Genomic DNA, 24,209 nt, shown 5'->3' on the forward strand with positions numbered 1-24,209 from the left:
AACATTTTATGAAATGAAAAAGAAAGTAGAAATTAGCAAAGTTTAAGAGTACCTGTGATTGACATTTCCTTGATGTATTGCTTCTGGAGGGACTCTCCAGGGACAGCTGATTCTACCTCCAGGAAGTCGTTTAAAATCAAATTGGCAACATACTTTAGGATCAGGCCCACAAGTGTGAGGGACATCATAACTATAAAATGGCATCATATGGCAAAATATATCTGTACTAGATCCCAAATCTAAAATTAAGAATATAACAATGAATATTATTATCAACTTTCTTCCAAAGATCTCTAAATATTTTATTTAATTTTTGGGGGGGAGGGGTGTTTGGGAGGGGCATGGAACTACTGGAATGAATTTCATAGATATAGTCAAGTCAATAAATATTTACTAAGTGACTACTACTGTACTAGTAACTGTGCTAACCAATAGAGACACTAAAAGGGGCAAGACAGTGCCAGTCCTCAAGGATTGTACAATAGGGGAGAAAACAAGAAAATATATAGAAACAAGAAATACACAGAATTAGTATAAAAAAATTAACAGAAGAAAGGCAGTAGAATTAAGAGGGGTTAGGAAAGGCTTCCTGTATACTGGGACATAAAGGAAATCAGGGAAGGTAGTAGGCAAAGAAGAGGAAGGAGAGCATTCTAGGCATGGGAGACAGTCAAAAAAAAAAATTCCACCACTAAGAGATGGAATGACTTGTTTGTATAAAAGCAAAGAGGCCAGTGTCACTGAATCAAAGAGCACGTAACAGAGAATACGGTGTACAAATACTGGAAAGGTGGGAAAGGGGCTAGATTAAGAAGGACTTTGAACATCAAAGTGTTTTTTGATTTTGGATATGATAGGAAACCACTGGAATTTATTGAGTGAGGGGTGGAGGAGACGTCAGATCTGTGCTATAGAAAAATCATTTTGCTGGCTGTGTGGAGGGACTGGAAGAGAGGCTGAACAACTAGCAGACTATTAAAGTAATCAAGGTATGGGGTGCTTGAGGGCTTACACTAGAGTGATGGTGTTGTCAGAGAAGAGAAAGGGGTGTATGTGAAACTGACAGGCCTAGACAACAGCTTGGGAGGGGACAGAGCAGGGGGGTGGGGAGAGATAGTGAAGAGTACAGGATGACTTTTAGGTTACAAGCCTGAGGGTCTGGGGAGGATAGTGTTGCCCTCTATATTGATAGGGAAGGTAGAAGGGGTTGCGGGAGGGTTTAGGGAGGAAAAGATAATAAATTCTGCTTTGGACATAGTGAGTTTAAGATGTTTCTGGACATCCAATTAGAGATGTCTGAAAGGTAGCAGAAGATGGGAGATCAGCAGAGAGATTCCAGTTCAAAATTCTCTCAGAAAAATATGTACAGCTTATTACTGGTAAGACTCTCTACTAATGCAGCAAAGAGAAAAAAGGGGAAAAAAACCTTGTAGAATTACAAACCATATCAGGGTCTACATGCAAAATAATTAGCATGATGCAGTAGCATTTTCTAACTAAATCACAATCATAATTTTGAAAGCCTATATTTTCCAAGAAATCCAAAGGCATCAAATATTTGATGAAAATGGTTCAAAACAAGATAATATTTGATTTGTTCTGATAAGCAGCTTTATTGGTAAGCAAACGCTTCACATTTTATTAATAATGTATCATTCTGAAAGTTTATTTGCAAAATATTATCAACTGTTATTTACATATTACCTCTGCATAGAAAGCAAAGGTGCTAAGGTTGTTGTAGATTACTATCTCAGGCCTATAATCAATTTTTAAAATGTCTCTTAAGATTGTAACATCATGTATCATCAACATATATGGTCACATGTGCATATTTTAACACTTATTTTGAAAGGTGCTTTTAATCCTCTAAATAAAAATTAAATTAAAAAAACTCTTGAAACTTGAGAAATACTATCCAAACCCTCATATCAAGTACAATACTTTATCAGGTGCTGACCTGATAAAGTGCAATCTTCATCTTTGATAACTGTACATACCCCAATTTTGTCTCCAATAAAATTCTAGTGACTTTGTGGTTGCAAAGTATTTTTTAACTGCATAATGAACTCTCTGGATAAGCATATTGGAAAATCCAGTGCGTTTCAGAAGATATGTCATTGTTGGTGAATGTCCAAATGGATCAATAGCCCAGCCTGACCTAGGTTTCACTCCTATTGAAAAAAAGTTAAAATTAACATCTTCTAAAAACCATTGGTAAATTAGGTAAATTATGTAGCATTAGTTAAAACATATATGTGGGATTCAGAAGTAAAACATCATAGTGCAACCATGGCAACAGCTTTCTGCTCCTGGGTATAAGAGATGAGCCAACTGGTATAATCTCTTACCCTTGCCCAACAGCCCCCAGTCTACTTTTCCATTTTCTAATAAGACATGTTATGGTCATCAGAGCACAATGTCAAGTCAGACGAAAGCTCATTGAAATTAATATGGAAAGCAGTAGTTTTAAGACAATGAACTGGTACAGTTTTGTTATATCTCTGCCTTCCCAATGCCATACTGGGCCTATTTTAGTTACATTTCTTAGTTTAGAAATTTTTAAGTGATAGTTTGTAACAAAGTCAATGGAAGTTAACCTTTCTCCACTTAGACGCCTCACATTAAAAGAAGACTTTTAGGCTGCTCCTTTAGTTTTCCAATAGCCCACATGTTCTATTTAAGAGGAAAAAGGCAGAATAGCAGATAAAAGTCTGTAAAGCATCTCACTTTACAAACTTGACCCTATCTTACTAAATTTTCTCAGTAACGCATTTCTTCATCGCATGTGAAAATATCCACTAATTCACAAAGAAATATTTGTAATGTACAGTTTCAAATTAACCTCAAAACAAAGAGATATCAATGTTTTATTGATAGCAGCACACTTGTAAGGAATGAACATGATTGCAGGATCACATATTTAGCGCTGGAAGGAACCTTGGCGTCATTAAGTTCAATCCTTTCATTTTCGAGGTAAAGAAACAGAGCTTCATAAAGGTTAAGTGACTTGACCAGGGTATTATAAAGAGTAAATGGCACAACTATAGGCATTAGAGAGAAAAGCAGCACCTGGATATTTAGGCTGTTTCAAAGATGAAGATTCTAAAGGCTGGATTAATAATACATATAACACAATACATACACATGTAGTAGCAACTTAGATTTGAAGATCTTTCCCACCCATTAATAGGCCATGTGACCTGCTTCTGTCACAGGAAGCCTAAGTCACATGTGGTGAGAGGAGCTTCCTGACAGGAAAAGGAAGTTGAGAGGTTGAGAGAGCGAGCAAGAGCGCCTGCCCTTACGGCTGCTAACGGCCACCCTCGTGACTGTCAGAAGTGAACAGGCTGACTGTGTACTGTGAGTTTGTTTTGTGAGTTTGACCCCAGCAGGGGGTCAGAGAGGTTTTGGGCTGGTGAGGCTCCATGTTGTGATATGACATATGGAATGTTTTACTGCTCTGAAAGACTGGATAAATGGCTTGTGGGATCTGGCTCTCTGGTGTCTGAACAAATGGTTTACTTCCTCTACCTTCTGTGCAGAGCGTCTCCTATGCTTTCCGATACAGAACCACACAGGCATTTTGACAACCATCATCTACGTTGTTATTATTGCCTTACTGACACAACATGCAATGTGCAATATACAACAAAATATATACAAAACTACACATGTATGTGTTGTCTTTCTCCAACACAGCAAGAGTCTGTACCCCGATTTGAGGGCAGAGGCTACTTTGTTTTTGCCCGTGATATATCCCCAAGGACTTGCATGTTTTGTCATTTTTCAGTAGTTTCAGTCATGTCCTATTCTTTATGACCCTATTTTGGGGTTTTCTTGGCAAAGATACAGGTGTGGTTTGCCATTTCAATCTTCAACTCATTTTACAGATGAGAAAACTGAGGCAAGCAGGGTTAAGTGACTCGCCCAGGGTCAGATAGCTAGTGTCAGAGGTTGGATTTGAACTCAGGAAAATGAGTCATCTTGAGTCTAAGCCTGGCACTCTATCCACTGTACCATCTAGCCACCCTACATAAGGTTATGAACTGGACCACCTCCATAGGGTTGGTCTTATTGTAAAGCTCTCAGGCTACATGGCAGTGTTAACACCAAAAGAATAGAGATACATCCTCCCTTAGACTCATTTGATCCACAGGATATTGGTGGAGGAGAAACTGGTCTTGGTCTTTGGGGACAGGGTTTTTAGGCTCTCATCTCCTCCAGATCTAGAATAGGAGGCAGCAGCCAGATGAGGGCACTCAGAGTCACACTGTAAATCACTGCTGGAATGGGTAGTTTCTTGACCTTTTGTGGATTAACTCCTTGAGAAGGCTGTCTAGAACTAGTGCTTCCATTTTCTCTCCTCTCACCATCTTCTTAACTCTCTAAGAGGCTTGTAACCTCAACATTCAAATGAAACTGTGCTTCCCAAAGTTACCAATGAGCTCTTAATGGCAAACCTAGTAGTCATTTCTCATTCCTCTGTAGCTTCTGATGCTGCTGATCATCCTCTTCTCCTTGATAATTTTTTTTCTCTAGGTTTTCCTGACACTGTTGCCTCTTCACTATCTTCCTACCTACAGGAATGTTCTGTATCAGTATCCCTTCCCTACCTGAATCTTCACCCAGATCAGACCAACTAACCATGGATGTCGGGCAAGGCTCTATCCTAGGCCCCCTTCTCTTCTCCCTCTCTATTTCACTTGATGATCTCATCAGCTCTCGTGGATTCCATTATCATCTATGCAAATGATTTTCATAATCTTCTCCTGATCATTGGACTTGCACCTCCAACTGCCTATTGGACAATTCAAACTTGATGTCTTTTAGACATTAAATTCGATGTCTAAAACAATTCATTCTCTTTCTCCCCCAAGCTCTTCCAGAACTTCTCCCTATTTATTGGCAAAAGCCACCCTCCTAATAACCCAGCCTGCCTTTCCGCATGTATCACTTTCAATCATTCTCTCATGTTCCATATACATGTCATTTCTCTCTTCCCAACATCTCGTCTATACACCCTTCTCTCCTCTTATGTTACACCATGATGGGAGCCTTCATCGCCTCAGACCCAGACTGCTTCAATAGCCCCTGCTGGTTCATTTCCCTGCCACAGATCTTTAACCACTCGAGTCCATTCTCCACTCCACTATCAAAATGATCCTCCTAAAGCACAGATCCATATCCATGTCATATTCCCCATATCCAATAAAACTCCAGTGGCTCTCAAATGAATGACTCTAAGATCAAAAATATGATCTTGTAAAAGGCTTATAAAAACCTTTCATGACCTGACCCCTTCCTATTCTTCCAAATGTCTTATATTTTACTCCTCTCCAAACACTCTATGATCCATTGACACTAGTCTCTTTGCAGATCTTTAAAGACACTCCATCTGCTGACTCCCTGCATTTTCACTGTCCCTCCGGCCTAGAATGTTTTCCCTCTTCATTTCTACTTCCTGGCTTCTTTCAAGAAGTCTTTCTTAATTGCCCTTAGTGACTGAGATGACTTTCAATATAATATGTGCATCTGTATTCACACATGTACATATACATAGATTTATACACACATGCATTCATATATGTATATATAAACATGTATTTTTTGTGCATAGTTATCTGTACATATAGCTTGTTGTAGCATGAATGTATGTGTATATGCATATAAAGACAAATACACTTATATGTATATACAGACATACATATGTGCACATAAACAAATATATATGTACATATACATATCTGTTCCATATCTGTTTATGGCATGGAGTTTTTTGCATGTTTTTCCCCTTCACTGCAATGTGAACTTCTTGAGAGAGTATGGAATGTTGTTTGTTTTTTTAGCTTTCTTTGTATTCTCTCCTTAGGAGGAAGCTAGGTGGCGCAATGGAAAGAACACTAGTGACAGTCAGGAAGACCTTTGTATAACTATGCCAAGTCACAAACCTCTGCCTTAGTTTCATTATTAGTAAAATGAAAATGATACTATTATAATATTAATATATTTCAACACATTAGTAATGATGTTAATATATTTATGATAATAAAATTAATATATTATAATACCAGTATTTCTCAGAGTTGTTATAAGGATAAAATGAAATGTGCAAAGCATTTTTCAAGCCATAAAGTGCTATATAAATGTATACTGTTAATCTTTTATGTACGGAATAGTTCTCTGGAAGGGAAAAGGGAGAATGACACAGAGAGAAATGTAGGTGATGTAAAAGCAAAAGATAGGGAGCTAGGTAGCACGGTGGATAGAGCACCAGGCCTACAGTCAGGAAGACCTGAGTTCAAATGAGGCCCAGGCATTTAATATTAATAGCTATGTGACCCTGGGCAAGTCACTTAACCTTGTTTGCCTCAGTTTCCTCATCTATAAAATGAGCTGGAGAAGAAAACAGCAAACAACTCCAGTATCTTTACCAAGAAAACCCCAATGGGAACAGAGTCAGACACAACTGAAACAACTTAACAACAAAAAACAAGAGACACCAATAAAGTCTTATCAAAAAATCAAGTTGAGAAAACATATAAAATTGAAGAGCCAAATTACTACATTATAAACTATTACTTTATAAACTATTACTCAAAAAAACCTACCTTCCATACTAGTTTAAAATAGAAAAGTACATTGGTGGAGCAAACCAAATTAAAAAAAGAATCAGAAACAAATGAACTTCTTTACTTAACTCCAAAATAAAACTACTGAGGGTGGGACTCCTTTTTGGACTAGAATTGCTAGAAAAATTAGAAAGCAGTGGGGAAAAAATAAATCTACACCAACATCTTATTCCACAAGTCTAAGTGACAGGGCTTTAAAAGGTAAAGAAACAAGCTTATATAAGTTCCAAATGACTATGTGACCTAACAGGTAATGTCATATTTTTTTTTTTAACAGAAAAATAGAATATGAAGATCACTGGTTTCGTAGTCATAGAAACAGGGTTCAAATAAGACCTCTGGCACTTATTCCTAGGTGATTGTGGAAGGAAAGGGAGAGGAAGATATGCCAGACACTCTGCTAAGTGTTTTACCAATACCTCATTTGATCCTCACAACAACCCTGGGAGGTAGGTGCTATTATTATTCTCATTTTACAGGTGAGGAAACTGAGGCAGGTAGTGATTAACAAGTGACTTGCCCAGGATCACACAGTTAATAAATGTCTGAGGCTGGATTTGAATTCAGGTGGTCTTGATTCCAGTCCCGGTGCTCCATCCAGTGAACCACCAAGTTTCTCTAGGGCAAGTCACTTAACCCAAGTCTCAGGCTTCACCATAGATACTCCATCATTCTCTAAAACTATGCCTCTGTACTGGCTGGCTCTATGCCTAGAATGAACCCCCTCTCTGACTTTAAGACTTAGTTCAACTGCCATCACCTGAATGAGGTGGACCTTGGACACCTTGGACTCCCAGATATGAGGGTCCTCCCCGCCACTCTCTGTTTGTGCATGCCTCATACCTTCCATACACATACATGCTGTCTCCCCCATTAGAATGTACCTTCTTTAAGGACAAAGCCTATTCTGTCCTTTTCTTTGTATCCTTGATGCCTAGCACATTATGTAATACATAGTAGGTGCTTAATTAACAAGTGGTTCTTGAAAGACTGTTGATTGAGAGGATTGGATTCAGATGGCCCTAAAACCCCTAAGGTCCCTTCCATTTACTGTTCTGTAATTATGGCTCAATTACTGTTGAAAATTGAAAAGCTTCTGCATGAACAAAATCAGTGCAGCTAGGTTAAGAAAGGAAACTGTAAGGTACAGAAAGATCTTTACTGCAAATGCTTAAAAGTCTAAGATCCAAGATATACAAGAAACTAACACAAATATAGCAAACAATCCTAAGAGTCTTAAAGATGTTTTAAGCTACCTGAAACCAAGACTCCCTCCATTTCCTTCAGGATTAAATATTAATTCTTCTTGTTTACCATTTAAAACTTTTCACAATAATCTACAATCCATCTGTGTTGTCCTCCTCAAATATGACACTCTCTCTCCCATCTGAAAGTCTACTTACAGGCTGCCTCATATGCCTGGAATGTTCTGCCCCACTTCCCTGGCTTCCTTGAAGACTGAGCTCAAAACTCACCTTCTGTAGGAGATACTTCCTACTCGGATTCTAGAGCCTTCCTTTATTCTGAAACTGCCTTCCATCTATACAGTAGTAATCTTGTATGTACATAGTACTATATATCTTGTTTGTCCATAGTTATTATCCTACTCCCCAGACAGACTATGAGCTTTTGAGGGTAAGCAATGTTTTCTCCTTTCTTTGTATTCCAAGTGCTTAGCACAGTGTCTAGTAAATAGGAAGCACTCTAAGAAGTGGTGGTGACTGACTGAAGCAAAAGATCTCTTGATTTTGCAAGGATATCGGTGGAGTACACAAGCTGTCCCTTAGTTATCCTTCACTTTCATCCTGGGCCTATTTTGTTTTTTCAGTCACAAATTTCTTTGATAATACCACTTTTTCATATATTTTTTGTTTATTATATATTGCTGCCTGCTCAGTTCCACCATGTATCACTTCCTTCTTCTCTGGGTAATCTTCAGCTTGAATTCTTTGTGACTACTATTCTATCAAATACCACCAAAAGAATAATAGTATAGAAAAAGTAAAACCTGATTTCAGGGAGAAACCTGGGGTCATTAAAAAGAACTACAATTTCCTCAAGGCAATCTAGCACTCTCTCCTCTTATTCAATTCTGGGTACCCCTCTTTGTGCACTTTCAGTATTTATCCAACACACACACACACACACACACACACACACACACCCCTACCCACAAGGTACGAACACTATGATTGTCCATCCACTTGGCTTTTCCTTTGTGGGTAAACACCATCATGTGATTTGATCTAAAATGCTCTGTGGCTTTTCAGGGCTTGATGCAATCAGCACAAGGTTATACACAAAACAAAGCATAACAAGGACTTCACCATCTATATGGAATCTCTCTTCCATTTGGTAGATGCATTGGGTCTCCTCCATGAGTGGGGAACATTTTTGGCAAGCATATGTCTCTCTATTTTATGCCTTTGTGGATACTGTTATCAAGAACATCTTTATTCTACCCTTTAAAGAATCACAATTTTGACACATGCATTAAGCAATACTTTATTCAAGGAGAATCAAGAAAAAGGTATTTTGTTCTTCTGAATCAGATGTGTTATATAATCAATAAATTAAAAAGTACATGAGGATCTCAGTAGAAAAACATGTCATCTACTAAGGAATACTGCATAATACCTGCCTGTTCTCTTCTAATAATCAAGGATAGCCTTGGTGTATGTGCATAGTATTTTTATAAAAATTTCTTATAGATAGGAGAACCAGGCACACATTTCAATAATAATAATATCATAATAAGGTTTTTATTAATAATTAATATAAACTAATATTAATACAAGGGTTTTTTTTCTATGCATTGAGCTTTTTCTCCTTTTTCAGATATCTTGGGAATTCATCCATTTAAAACTGTCACCTAAAGCAGCACTTCTTAAACTGTGGGCCGCAACTCTGTATGGGGTCACGACCCACAGTTTAAATAGCACTGAAGAGGTCAAACCTGGCAAAAGCTTAATAAGCCCTAATCAAAAGTACAGACTTCCTCTGGTTAAGCTTGGTCTTTTAATCCAACTGTTTTTCTTAGCTTTGTTTTCTTTAGTGGCATTTCTGCTTCATCTAAAAGTAGTAGTTCTCAGAGTGTAAATCATGGACTACAAGACCCTTTTAGGGGGCCCATGGCAAAAAAATTATTTTCATAAAAGCAAGATGTTATTTGTCTCTTAAAAACTACTCCCTTCCCCAACTATATATCTGTGTATAACCAGGTTTATTCATATACCTCAACCAAAACAACATATCACAACAGATCAAAGGCAGAACCAGATATGAAAATCCAGCTATATTCCATTAAGTCAGACATTAAAGGAATTTGCAAAAATATGCAAAACAATAAAACTCTGCCCACTAATTTTTACTTTGGAAATCATAGGTGTTCTTAATTTATGCTAATACAAAGAGAGTTCATTGTCATTTTAAATGAATTCATATTTATACATTTATCTATTTTAATTTCTAATCTAGTTATTATCGATAGTGATAACCCATATAAACAAAAGCTTAAGAGAGTAACAGAAACCTTAGACCAAAGAGGTTGAGAATCACCAATCTAGAAGTACAATCAGGATAGTAATTTTGTTAACTGTGCAATTGTTTTCAGTTGTGTCTGACTCTGGACCCCCATTGTGGCTTTCTTGGCAAAGATACTGGTTTGCCATTTCCCTCTCCAGCTCATCTTACAGAGGAGGAAACTGAGGCAAACAGGGTTAAGTGCCTTGCCCAGGGTCACACATCTAGTAAGGTCCGAGGCCAGATTTGAACTCAAGAAAAAGCTTCCTGACTCCAGGCGTGTTCTATCCACTGTGCCACCTAGCTGCCAGGATAGTAATATTAAAGGTCAAATATGGTGGTTCTACTTCCCTTTTATGGTGAAAAGTTCATCACAAAATCTTTCAAGATCTTTTTCATATTTTTTATTCTGGTTGTCCTCTTTCACATTTCATCCTTAAACATTCTCAAGATGAATTTGCTTATTTCAATTTCTCAGCAAGCTTTCCTTAAATTGTTTTTTTCCTTCCTCTACTTCTCATTGTATAGGATACTATAATTTATAATCTTGCATTATCCTTCTCTGTAAGATGTAACAAAATACTCTAAATCAGTGTTGTTCTTGACCATCTTCTCTTCCATTCATAAGGAGAATAAGACTTTACTGACTAACAAAGTCCTTACAATCTTGGTGTATCCCTGTAACAATGATTTATATGTTAAACTTCTACATCAAATTTCATAGCTAGGAATAAAGTCATTTCCTCCAACCTTTCTCATTTTTAATGTAAGTTGTTTTTAAAACACAGAATATGAAAGAAACAAAAACTGAATGTGAATTAAATAAATGAAAGAATAAAAAGTTTGGAATTGAACAAAGAAATCAAAAACAAAGTATTTTTTATTTTACCTTTAGACGTCTTTTCATCTCAAAATCTATGGTTTTACGAACCTAAAATCTTAAGCGTTTGTGTGTCTGTGTTTGATTTTTTTAATCTTTGATTTTAAAATTACGTAGATCTGTAAGGTGTTTCTTAATCATGAATTTAATTAAACAAAGCAAGCTTTATTATTTCTATGCTTTGAGTATACTCAGTGCTATTTCAATTGCTTCATTCTACACAACTCAACTTGAAGATCCGATGCACTATAAAAATATTCTTCTAAAGTTTTTAGAGATTTATAATTCTGTCCATAAAGCAATACAAAAAAGTGACAGGGCGGGAAAAAATCATGTACCTACCTAGGTTTCTTTCTAGCCATTGATGTCCTTCAATAAGTTGATCAATTAATGCAAAGTAATGTGGAGAAGCTTCATCAGGCATGACCCATCCACCTGTCACAATTTCAAGCTGTCCATTTGCTATTAAACTGGGAAAAAAAAAAAAAAAGTTTCAGAATTCAATGTCTGTGCAATTTCCTTACTTTTCAGATGAAATGACAAATCAATGAAAAAGCATTTATTAAGAACTTTTAATGTAATAAGCACTGGGAAAACGGATAGAAAAAGGAAAAAATGCTTCCTCTCAAGGACCTCGCCCTAATTGGGAGGAGTAATACATAAAGTTTAGCTCTACATAAGTGGAGCTCAGTAGTTCGATGACAATGTCAGAGTCCATAGGGAATAGAAGCAGGACTGACACTAATGCCCAGAGATGCTAAGATGTAGAGACAAGGCTGATATTAAGTCCTTGTATTGGTAATTAAAGTGGGACTTTTTTTTACTGTTTTAGAATGCTAAACTAATTAAGTGTCTTTGATTGAGTCTCACCAGGTGCAAAGCCCCAGGCTGGTTAGCAAACTAGTTTGCTAGTCTGAGAGAGGTGTGAAGCCCCCAGGGCCCTAAGGAAAGTCGCTAAGACCAGAGCCAATAGTATGCATCTAAGTTCTGGTTGCTCAGATGAGGTCTGATGAAGGTCTAAAGACTGTATAAAAAAAAGAGAACAGAGTTGTTTGCTTGGGGCTCTGAGCCACAGGAGGAGTGAATCTGGTCAGCCGTTGTTAAGAGCTCCCCAGCTTGTCAACCCAGATGTTGATGGTTTCTTGCTAACTATGGTAACTATGAATTGTGTATGTTTGTAACTTGTTTGTGTTTGCTCTGAAGTTCAGGTTGCTGCCTTTTCCTCCTAAACTAAGTGAGTTTATATGTTGGATTAAAGTAAGACTGTTAACCCCTTAACATTACTTTCCTTAGGAAAGCAGATCAAAAGAACCTGAGCTGGCATCTCTTGTTGTTGGGCTTATGTTGGTCTTTCACCCTCACAACCGCTGCTAGCCGAATTGTTGATACAGTCCTGAGAAACCTTAGGAGGAAATGACATGACAGATGAAAAGGTTACCTTGATAGGAGATTCAATATTTCTGGATGGAAAAGAGTTAGCAAATCCTAACTCATCCAGCCCTGTAAGAAATAAAGCAGCCCAGATGGGTTCTGGGTAGCATTTAGCCGGGCAGGGGTTGAAAGGGAAGACAAGGAGTAGGGTTACCTGGGAGTGGTTGGATTCAGCCCTCCTAGATAGTCAGGGAGAGACCATGAGGTGGTGGGGGAAGGTAAGAAGAGAAGGGTGTCCCAGGTCTGGGGACAGGTCTTCTTTCTCCTGGACTTCCCTGATAGGTTCTGGGATTAGTCTGGAGTGAAGGATAAGAAGGATAAAGGGGAGACAAAGGGTACAGGAAGAGGAGAACAGAAGCAGAATGCATCAAAGCAAAGAGCCTAGGAGCTGAGCACACTCCTCTCTGACCACCCTCTTCTTCACTGTAAAGAGGGAGTGGGAAGCAAGGAAAGGAAAAAAGCAGAAGATAATCAGGTGGAGGAAAATACAAACTAGAGATCACAACCATGATTGGGAACCAGGATGAGCTGATCACTCAAACAGAAGAGTGGATTAGAAAGCAGAAATCAACATATTACCAATATCATTTACAAGTCACATGCTTGCTTGGATCAGCTGTAAAAAACAAGATGATAATGCAAGACAATTCTGAAGAACCCATGATGAAAAATGCTATCCATCTCTGGAGAACTAATGAACTCAGAATGAAACCTGAAGCTTATTTTTTATTATCTTTATTTTCATTGTTTTATTTTGTTTCCTGTTATATGTTTAATATGGAAATGAGTTTTCTATGACTTCACATGTATAATCCATACCCAAGTGCTTATCTTCTCAAGGAGGGGGTAGGGTAGAAAGGAGAGAATTTGGAACTTGAAATTTTAAAAATTTATTGTTAAGAAATTTTTACATGTAATTCAGAAAGCTTTAATAAAATAAAAATAAAATTTTTAAAAACCTGACTAGAGTTAAAATAAGGGGATGGAGCAAAATCTATTATGCTCCTACTAAATACATAAAATTAAGAACAGCAATCATAATCTGAGAAAAATTAATAGAAAAAAATAAACCACATTAAAAGAAATAAACAAGGAAACTACACTATACTTAAAGGTACCATAGATAATGAATTAAAAGCAATATTTAAAACATTAAACATCAGTTAACTTAGCATTCTAAATACTTAAAGTAAACACTAAATGAGTTACAAGGAGAAATAAACAATAAAACTATCATACAAAAGGACCTCAATGTACTTATTTCAGACCTAAACAAATTTAATGACATAAAGTTTTTAAAAATTAGATATGATGGATCATTAATAATTACTGAATGGTAATAAAAAAGGAGAATACGTATTCATGAGTTATGAAAGGAACCTTTATAAAACTTGGACAAACTAACTTTTACAATACTTAACCAAACCAACTTTTACACAAGTGCAAAAAATCAGAAATATTTCTACTTCCTTCTATCCCATCTTCTCCAACAGATTCCCCCATCTACCATCCTTACTCTATGACTTATTTTCAATCGCTGCCTACAAATTTGATCATGTCTCCCCTATTCTGAAAAACCCACTTAATCCTTCCATTCTCAATTACTATGATCTCTTCTGTCCTTTGTAGCTAAACTCCTCAAAAAGGCAATCTGTAATAACTGCCTCCACTTTCTCTCTTTTCAATCTCTTCTTAACCCCTTACAACCAGGCTTCTTTTTCTTTCCATAAAAACTGCTCTCCTCAAAGTTACTAATGATCTCCAATCCTGCAGTCTTTGACACTGTCCATCAATCACTCCTCCTTCATATTGTCTTCATGTTCATACTGTCTTCATATTTTCAGGATACCATACTCTCCTGATTTTCTTTGTCTCCTTTGCTGGATCCTCTTTTAGAGCATGCCCTGTAATCACTGTGTACCCCAAGGTTATGTCCAAAGCCATCTTCTCTTCTCCTTCCATACTACTTCACTTGTTAATTTCATCAGACCCTATGGAATTAATTACAATCTCCATGCCAATGGTTGTGAAATCTCCTTATCCTGCCCCGAACTCTCTGACAACAAAGCTAATATCTCCAATTGCTTCAAAGATTAGGATCCTAGCAGCAGAAATCTTAATCTCAATATGCCCAAAACAGAATTTAATTTTAAAAATTTTTAAATTTAATCTTGTTTATTTTATTACATCTTAAGTTCTACAATGTCTCCCTCCCTCACTCCTTCCCCAACCTGCACTAGAGAAGGCTACCATTTGACACAGATGGACAGATTTATGCATGCAAACACACACACATATGTAAAACCATACTATTCGTACTTCTATGTATCAGTTCTTTCTCTGGAGGTGGATAGCATCTTCTTTCATAGGTCCTTTGTAACTGATTTGAGTATTTATAATACTAAAAATAATTTAGTCATTTCTAGTTGTTCTTCAAACAATACTGCAGTTACCATATACAATGTTCTCTTGGTTCTGCTCATTTCACTTTTCATCATTCCATGGAAGTCTTTTCATGTTTTTCTAAAATCAACCAACTCATCACTTCTTATGGCACAGTAGTGTTCCATCACAATTATATGCCACAAATTTAGCCATTCCCCAATTGAGGGGCATCCCCTCAATTTCCAGTTCTTTTTCATCACAAAGAGAACTACTCTAAATATTTTAAGACATCTAGGTTCTTTTCCTTTTGCCCTGATCAACTTGGGAAACAGACCTAACAGTGGTATGTAATGTTAAGCAGGGTGGGACTTTTTTTTTTTTTTTTACTGTTTTCTCTTTTAGAATGCTAAAGTAATCAAGTGCCTTTGATTAAGTCTTGCTAAGTGTGAAGCCCCAGGCCCACACCTTTTTGCTAATTAGGTGTGAAGTCTTCCAGCCCTAAGAAAGGTATATAAACTCAGAGGTCAGCATTTTGTTTGAGGCTCTCACTCACTGGAAGGGTGTTGTGTGGTTTGACCAGACAAGACTCTGAGTAGCCATTGTTAAGGAGCCCCACCCCCGTCCCCCTTTGGAAAAAAAAATCTGGATGTTGGTGCTTCTCTGGTAACTATGTATATTGTGATTTGGTTAGACAGAAACGTTTATCTGTTTACATTGTCTCTGTTTGTAATTTCTGTTTGTATTTGCTCTGAAGTTGAGGATGCTGGCTTTTCCTCCTGAACTAAGTGAATGATATATGTATGTTTGATTAAAGTGAGATTGTAAACCCCTTAAAGTTGTTTTCCTTAGAAAAACAGATCAAAGAACCTGTGCTGGCAGCAGCTCTGTGTGCTGGTGTTGTTGGTCTTTCACCTCCACAGCAGCTGCAAGAAACATTGTTGTTACATGGTATTGCTGTCTCAAAGGGTATACAGTTATATAACTCTTCGGGCATAATTCCAGATAGCTCTCTAAAATGTCTGGATCAGTTCAAAGTTCCAGCAACAATGTATTAGTGTCCCAGTTTTTCCACAACCCCTCCAATATCTGGTATTTCCCCATCTATCATTTTAGCCAATCTGTTAGGTGTGAGACATTTCAAAGTTGTTTAATTTGCAATTCTCTAATCAATAATGACTTGGAACATTTTTTCATATGGTTATATATAGCTTTGATTTCTTCATTGAAAATCTGCCAACAATTCAAAAAACTATTCATATTGATCAGATTGAATTTATACCAAAAATGCAAAGATGGTTCAACCTTAAAAAAAGGAAAAACATAATAGGCTGCATTAATAGCAAAATTAGCTTTAAAATCACATATTATATCAATAGCTGCATTAAAACCCTTTGACTCAATACAGCCTTTATGTTAAAAATCTCCAAAAATCAGAGGAATACATAAACTCTTACTTAATATAAGTAGCCCTCATCTAACAACAAGTACTAGGAATATCTAGATACAAGAAAAAAAGAATGGAGGGAAATATACAGTTATTAAAAATAACGTAGAATGTAAATGGGATATGAGCTCACCCTTAAAACAAAAGTGGATAGCAGAATGAATTAGAAAAATCAGACTCTCAGACAAGGCAGAAGAAAAAATAGATCTAAGAGATAAGCAGGAAAATACATTTTCTGAAAAGGTACCATAGGCAATGAAGTAATATCAGGACTAAACATATACACACCAAATGGTAGAACACTCAAATTTTTAAAGGAAAAGTTAAATCAGTTACATGAGGAAATAGACAGTAAAACTACACTACTAGCAGACCTCAACTTTTCCATCTCAGGACTAGAAAAATCCAATCATAAAATAAATAAGAAAGAAATTAAGAAGATGAAAAGAATTTTAGAAAAGCTAGTTACTAAGGGGATTTGTTCTGTGAAGTTTGCATTCAGTCAAAGGGATACACTTGAGGACCTAGAGGGCCACATATGACTTTGAGGCCACAGGTTCCTCATCTCAGTACATCCTCTCACCCCTAACTCAGGTCGGAAACTTGACCTATGGTGAGTTCTTCTTTACCCTCCAACCCACATCCAATCAATTTTTCTAGTCTTCTGGGTTCTTCATTGGAAATGGCTCTCACATCTTTTGCTTCTTTTTATTGTCACCAAAGTTGAGACCCTAACTTTCCCCAAGCTTGAATTATAGCCAACACTCCCTATTTTCTTTCATCTCTTATCTTTCCTGACCACATTTATCAGGTAAATCCTCCTAAGGAATACCTTTGGTCTTCCTCCCTCATAATTTTCATTGCTACCTAGTGAATAATTAAATATAATAAATAATATTGCTCTACCAAACAAGACTTTGCTTTAGCAACTCGGGAATTTTTTGCAAAGCATATTTCAAAAGAGCTGAAAACCATTCAAAATGCATTCACTTTTATAAAAAGCTTCAAGCTATAAAGTCTGTGCTTTTAAAAAAAGTTGGCCAAGACTCACAAGTTACAGTGAACCCCATATGATGTTCTGATCACTTTGCAAATACATTTGAGCTAAGGCCTCTCAGATCCACAAAATGATACCAAAAGCTGCCAAATGCCTAGCCCATAATGATCTTTTAGAATTAATGAGAGTGGGCCATTTGGGTCTATAGCTTTTTTTTGGTCCCTGAACCAATTTCTATTTTCATTACACTATGGTTAGTAAAAAGAGTACTTCTGCCTCTCTATATTTGTCTGTATCCGTGTCCTACTACAATTTTTGTAAAACATTTTACAATTTTTATTGAAGTTCCAAATAGTAGGATAATGTGTGTATTCTTTTGCTGTCTCCTCTACAAGACTCCGTATGTATTTTACCTCTGATTTCTCTGGACATTTGTTCAGTTCCATATTTCTCTTTTTATCTTTCTAACAGAGGGATATTGAAGTTTCCTGTCATTACTGAGTTACAATCTATGGCTTCTTGAAGCCCTGATATTTCTTTTATGAATGTGGATGCTAAAGCATTTGGAACATCCAAATACACTGATACTCATTTTTGTCTGAATATATCAGTATAATACAGTTTCCTTGTTTGTCCCTTTTTATTTTGTGAATGTCTGTTTTGCCTTGCCTGATAGTATGATGGCAATTCTTACTTTTTTGGATTCACTTGAAGTATAATATTAAAAAAAAACTTCCATCCCCTCACTTTTATTTTGTTTTTGTTTTTTAAATGTGTTTCTTGTAAGCACCAGATTATAGGTTTTGTTTTCCTATCCAATCTGTCATTCTTAAGTGTTATTGGATTGTTTAATTCATTCACATTTAAAGTTATAGGTGGTTTATATTTTCCTACATCTATCTTTAAAATTGGGTTTTTTTCAAAATATGTTTCCTCTTCTGCTGTATACAGAATACTCCTACATTTTATACTAGTCTTTTTTTTAAAGTGGCCCTTTTCCCACTGGCTCTCTTCCCCTCATCTCTAATCCCCTCTTCTTTTTTTTATCCCTTTCTCTTTAGAATGTTGTTTATTGATTGCTCTTTCCTGCTTTTATTTGGTCATATATTATATATCACTATGTACTATATATATTACTATGTATTATATATTATATATAATATTATTATGTATCATATATCATAAATATATATTATTTGGTCACACACACACACTTAGTCTTTTTGTCTTCTCTCCCTCCCCCCACCCCCGCCAATCAAATTCGAGGTATCCATTCTCAGTTCTTCCTCTAGACGCCTTTTGCTAGAGCATTGTAGGCACTGAACAATGAAATGTGCTTGAAAACACCATACATAAAATACACTATTTAATATGTATGTATCAAATAACATTGGATCAAAGGATCCAGAGAAAGGCTCTTAACGGTTTATTGTGGAATAGACACCTTTGGCAGTCTGATAAAGAATTCAGAATATATTATTATTATTATTATTAGCTCCTTCTCAGAATAATATTTTAAATGCATAAAATTCACAGTATTACAAAAAACAAACTATATTGAATTACAGTTATCAAAAGATGTTTTAAAATACAATTTTTGACACCTGGGAGCCAAGATAGGGGAGTAAACAGGAAATGTCCTGAACTCTCCCAAATTCACCTCCAACAACTATAACATGATGCCTCAAAACAAATTCTGGAAAGGCAGAACCAACAAAAAAAGGAAATGAAATAATTTTCCAACCCAAGACAATGTGGAAAAAGGGCATGAAAGGTCTGTCTGACTTGTGTAAAAGAAAAGCACAGTCCAGAGCAGGCAAGGCCCTGGCGAGCCAGCAGCAGGCACTGCCTCAAGAAGCCAGCAGGAGGCATTGAGCCCAAGCAAAGGTCAGTGACCAAGACCAGTCATCCTCCTCGACAAGCTCAAATGCAGCAGCAAGCAAGTAACCAAGACCCCTCCTCCCCCAAGCCCCAGCACATCACCAGGCCCCTCAGCAGGAACTAGTGAAGTACCAAGCAAGAGGCCAAGCCCCCAACCCCCATATCTTCAGCACAGCACCAGGCAAACAGCCTGGCCCCAGCACAGGACCAGGTCCCCCCACAAGGCAAGACAAAACATCAGCTACCCTCTCCTGTGCGCCACCCCCCCCAGGTGCCAAGGCAGCACCAGCCCTCCCTCCCCCAACTAAGGGCCCCAGCGCGACACCAGTGAAGAGACCAAGCACTTTAGCCTCTAGAGCCCCAGAGCAGGGCCAGGAGAATGAGCAGAACCCCTGTGGTCCACACAGGAGCAGGCTAACAGCCAGAGCCTGCAGGCCCCAGCACAAGAAGCCCATTCCACCCCAGGAACAGAGCTTGACTTTAATAAAATGGGCTGTAAAAGATGAGGAAAAACAGAACCTGACCACAGGAAGTTATTATGGTGACAGGGAAGATGAAAATACAAACTCAGAAGACAAAAATAATGTTAAAACACCTACAATCAATGAGACTTGGTCTCAAGCCCAAAAAACTCCTAGAAAAGCTCAAAAGGGACTTCAAAAATCAGAGAGGTAGAAGAAAAATTAGAAAAAGAAACAAAAATGATTCAAGAAAATCATGAAAAAAAGAGTCAACAACTTGATAAAGTAAAAAAAATGGAAAAAGATACACAAAATTATATTGAAGAAAACAATTCCTTAAAAAGTAGAATTGGCCAAATGGAAAAGGAGGTTAAAAAAGCTAAAGAAAATAATTCCTTAAAAATGAGAATTGGCCAAGTGGAAGTTAATGACTCCATGAGACCTCAAAACAAAATCCAAAGAATAAAAGAAGATGTAAAACATCTCACTGGAAAAACAACTGACTTGGAAAATAGATCAGGAAGAGATAATTTAAGAATTATTGGACTACCTGAAAGAAATGATAAAAAAGAAACCTGAATATAATACTTCAAGATATTATCAAAGGAAACTACACTGAAATCCTAGAACCAGAGGGTAAAATAGACATTAAAAGAATCCACTGATTATCTCATGAAAGAGATCAAAAATGAAAACTCCCAGGAATATTACAGCTAAATGCCAGAACTCCCAAATCAAGGAGAAAATATTGCAAGCAGCCACAAAAAAAAAAAAGTCAAATATCATAGAGGTACAGTAAGGATTACACAGGATTTAGCAGCTTCTACACTAAAGGATCTGAGGACAGAGAATATAAAATGGAAATGGAAAACAAAGGAGTTTGAACTACAACCAAGAATCACCTACCCAGCAAAATTCAATCAATGAAATGGAGGACTTCGAAGGTTTCCTGATGAAAAGACTACAGCTAAACAACAACAAAAAAATGATCTTCAAACACAAGACTCAAGGGAAGTATAAAAAGGAAAGGAAAAAACATAAGAGATTCAATCAGTCTAAACTGTGAGCATCCCTATACAGGAAGATAACACTTGTAACTCCTTAGAATTGTACCACTATTGGTGCACTTAGGAGTATACATAGACAGAGGGTGTGGATAAAAGGTACCTCTGATGGGATTATATTCCCCTCCAAAAAAAGAAAGAAAATTAAGGGGTGATAAAGAGAATTACACTGGGAACTAAAGGAAGGGAGAGGTAAAATGGGGAAAATTATCTCACAAAAGATCTATTACACTGGGAGGAGCAGATGGGGGGGGGCATCACTTAAACCTTAATCTCATCAGAACTGGCTCAAAGGGGGAATAACACAATCAGCTGGGTACAGAAATCTACTTTACCCTATAGGAAAGCAGAAGGGGAAGGGGTTAAAAAAAAAAGACAAGAAGGAGAGACTAACAAAAGGGACAGATTAGGGAAGGTGGTGGTCAGAAGGAAAACAATCATGAGGAGGGAAAGAGTGAAAGACAGAAGGATAAACAGGAGGAAAAACAGGATGGAGGGAAATACAGTTAATAATGATAACTGTGAATGTGAATGGGATGAACTCACCCATAAGATGGAAACGGACAGCAGAGCAGATTAAAAACCACAATTCTACAATATGTTGTTTACAAGAAACATACTTGAAGCAGAGTGAAACATACAGAGTAAAAGTAAGGTGCTAGAGCACAATCTCTTATGCTTCAACTGAAAAATAAAAAAAGGAGGGGAACAACCATAATCTCAGAAAAAAAACAAAAGCAAAAATAGATCTAATTAAAAGGGGTAAGGATGGAAACTACATCTGGCTAAAAGGTGCCACAGACAATAAAGTAGTATCAATACGGAATATGTATGCTATAAGTACTATGTCATCCAAATTCTTAAAAGAGAAGCTAAGTGAGTTACAGAAGGAAATAGTAAAACTATATTAGTGAGAGACTTCAACTTTCCCCTCTCAGAACTAGATAAATCTAAACACAAAATAAACATGAAAGAAGTTGAGGAGGTAAATAGAATTCTAGAAAAGTTAGATATGATAGACCTCTGGAGAAAACTGAATGGAGATAGAAAAGAATATATCTTTTTCTCAGTGGCACATGGCACCTATATAAAAATAGATCATATATTAAAATTAAATGTAGAAAGGTAAAAATAGTAAATATATCCTTTTCAGATCATAATGCAATAAAAGGCAGTGAAAAGACAGACTAAAAATTAATTGGAAACTAAACAATCTAAGCCTGAAGAATGAGTGGGTCAAAGAAACAATCTCAATAATTTCAGTAAAGAAAATGATAATAATGAGACAACATACCAAAATTTATGGAATGCAGCCAGAGCAGAAATTAGGGGAAATTTTATTTCTCTAAATTCTTACATCAACAAAACGGAGAAAGAGCAGATGAGTCAGGCATGCAAACAAAAAACTAGAAAAAGAACAAATTTAAAATCCCCAACTGAACACCTATGAAAATGGTCTCTCAACAGAACAGAATAAAAATGTAAGGACAGTTAATAAGGATTGATGCCTAAGGTAAAAAAAAAAAAAGGGGAGGGGAATTAAGTGAACATCGAAGAGTTCAAGTCACCTACCTCAAAGAAACTACATTCTAAATTAGTGAAGAGGCAGGTATGATTGCTGAGTCATTACCAGTAATCAATGAAAAATATAGAGAATGAGGAGGGCTATAAGGAAGGCAGTATTAGGAAAGGGTAAATCCTGCCCTGATTTTCAAAAAAGAAAGAAAATGGAAATAAGCCAGCTTATCATTAAATTAATTACTGACAAGACTTCTAGAAAATGTTACTGAACACTGAAAACAGATCATGTCAATCTAACTTTTTTATTTCCTGACGGGTTTTCTAAATTATCAGATTAAGCTTACCAAGAATTTAGCAAAGCATTTGTTAAACACTCTCATACTTTTCTTGTAGAAAAGATGGAGAGATGTAAATTAACCAATGGCACAGTTGGGTAAATTCAGAATTTGATTGTGTGGCTGGAACTAAAGAGCAGCAGTTAACAGGAAGGTATCGACTCATAAAAAGGTTTCTAGTGACAGGCAGCCTTGGTCCTTTGCTACTGAATATAACAATGACTTAGGACCTGGTTTCCAATTCTGTTCATTATACTTACAAGCTCTGTGACCTTGGGCAAGTCAGTAAACATCCCTAGGTTTTCTGTCAAGCGAGAAGATTGAACCAGCTAATTTTTGAGGTTCCTTCCAGTTCTAAACTGTGGTGAGCCCCTAGAGCCCATGATCCTGCCATCTAAGCATAAAGGAAGAAAATACTGATGAGAGTACCAGGAAAATTCAATCTTGTAGAATAATGAGATTTCCCAATGATGAATTTCCTAGGGAAGGAAGACATGATACAGAAGTTTAAAGAAGTCCAAAAGCAGTGTAGCTGGTACAAAATGGGAGAAGACTGTTGTGTCCTCCACCCCACCTCTTTAAATAGAAGTTCTGAAGCCCATGGCCCTGCCTGGCCCTGCCCTCCAACCAGAAAGTCCAAGCAAAGGTGAAAAGAGCTCTGGTGAGATGCAACTACCAGGTAGATTCAATCTTGCAGGATGAGATTTCCCAGGAAGAAAGGCATAATAGAGAGGTATCCTCGTGTATGGTTAGACTTGACTCTTGAACAATCATCTATCACATTTAGAAATCTCTGAACAATTCCAAGGTTTGAGCCAACTGTTACTACAATAGAGATTACGCTTTATAAATAATGTCTCTTCAAAGTGGATTTTGTGCTAGATCCCTCTATGATGGTGACGCCTGGGCCTTGAATCACAAAGTCCTGAGTTCAAATTCAGTCTCGGGCACTTACAAGGGATCCTAGGCAAGTAACTTCACCTGTCTACCTCAGTTTCCTCCAATGTAAAATGAGAATAACAACAGTACCAAATTCTCAGGATTATTGTAAGAATCAAATGAGAATATCTGTGAAGTGCCTGGCATGTAGCAGACACTTCAAAAATGTTTCTTTCCTTCTGTCCTTGATTTGAAACACCAGAAGTGCAAAGCTCTTTCTGCTGTTATATCTTTTAAGGGATATATGACTTAGATATATGGATACGAAACACACTGTTGAACAACAATCGGGGGAAGAGAGGGTAAGTTTTTATTTACAGGACACTGCAAGACAGGAAACTCCACACAGAAATAAGGACCCTACTGAGGACAGAAGTTTCATACAGTACGTACACACTCCAAACCATTCAAGTATGCATTAGTGCTACATTAAAAGTCACGTTTAATTGGAGCTATGCCCAAAAGACTATAAAACCGTGCATACCTTTTGAACTAGCAATACCACTAAGTCTGTATCCCAAAAGAGACGAAAAAAGAAAAAAGGAAAGGACCTATAAGTACAAAAATATTTATAGCTGCCTTTTTCTGGGAGTAAAAACTTAGAAACTGAGAGGATGCCCATCAGTTGGGTAATGGCTGAACAAGTCATGTTATGTGGTTATGATGGAACACTATTGTACTGTGAGAAAAGATGAGCAGGATGCTCTCAGAAAAACCTGG

General features: G+C 36.9%; 1 protein-coding gene across 1 annotated transcript in view; it reads right to left on the bottom strand.

Moving 5' to 3' along the window:
- MAN2A1 (mannosidase alpha class 2A member 1) overlaps nucleotides 1-24,209 on the bottom strand; it is a 211,809-nt gene that overhangs the window by 120,433 nt on the left and 67,167 nt on the right. The window contains exons 5-7 of the mRNA XM_036735899.1: nucleotides 11,374-11,501; nucleotides 1,998-2,171; nucleotides 53-239 (exon numbers count right to left, since the gene is read on the bottom strand). Of these exons, the coding sequence (XP_036591794.1) occupies nucleotides 53-239; nucleotides 1,998-2,171; nucleotides 11,374-11,501 (489 nt within the window). The remainder of the gene's footprint in view (nucleotides 1-52; nucleotides 240-1,997; nucleotides 2,172-11,373; nucleotides 11,502-24,209) is intronic.

Source organism: Trichosurus vulpecula, chromosome 1 (genome assembly GCF_011100635.1).
Source record: "Trichosurus vulpecula isolate mTriVul1 chromosome 1, mTriVul1.pri, whole genome shotgun sequence".
Lineage (NCBI taxonomy): Eukaryota > Metazoa > Chordata > Mammalia > Diprotodontia > Phalangeridae > Trichosurus > Trichosurus vulpecula.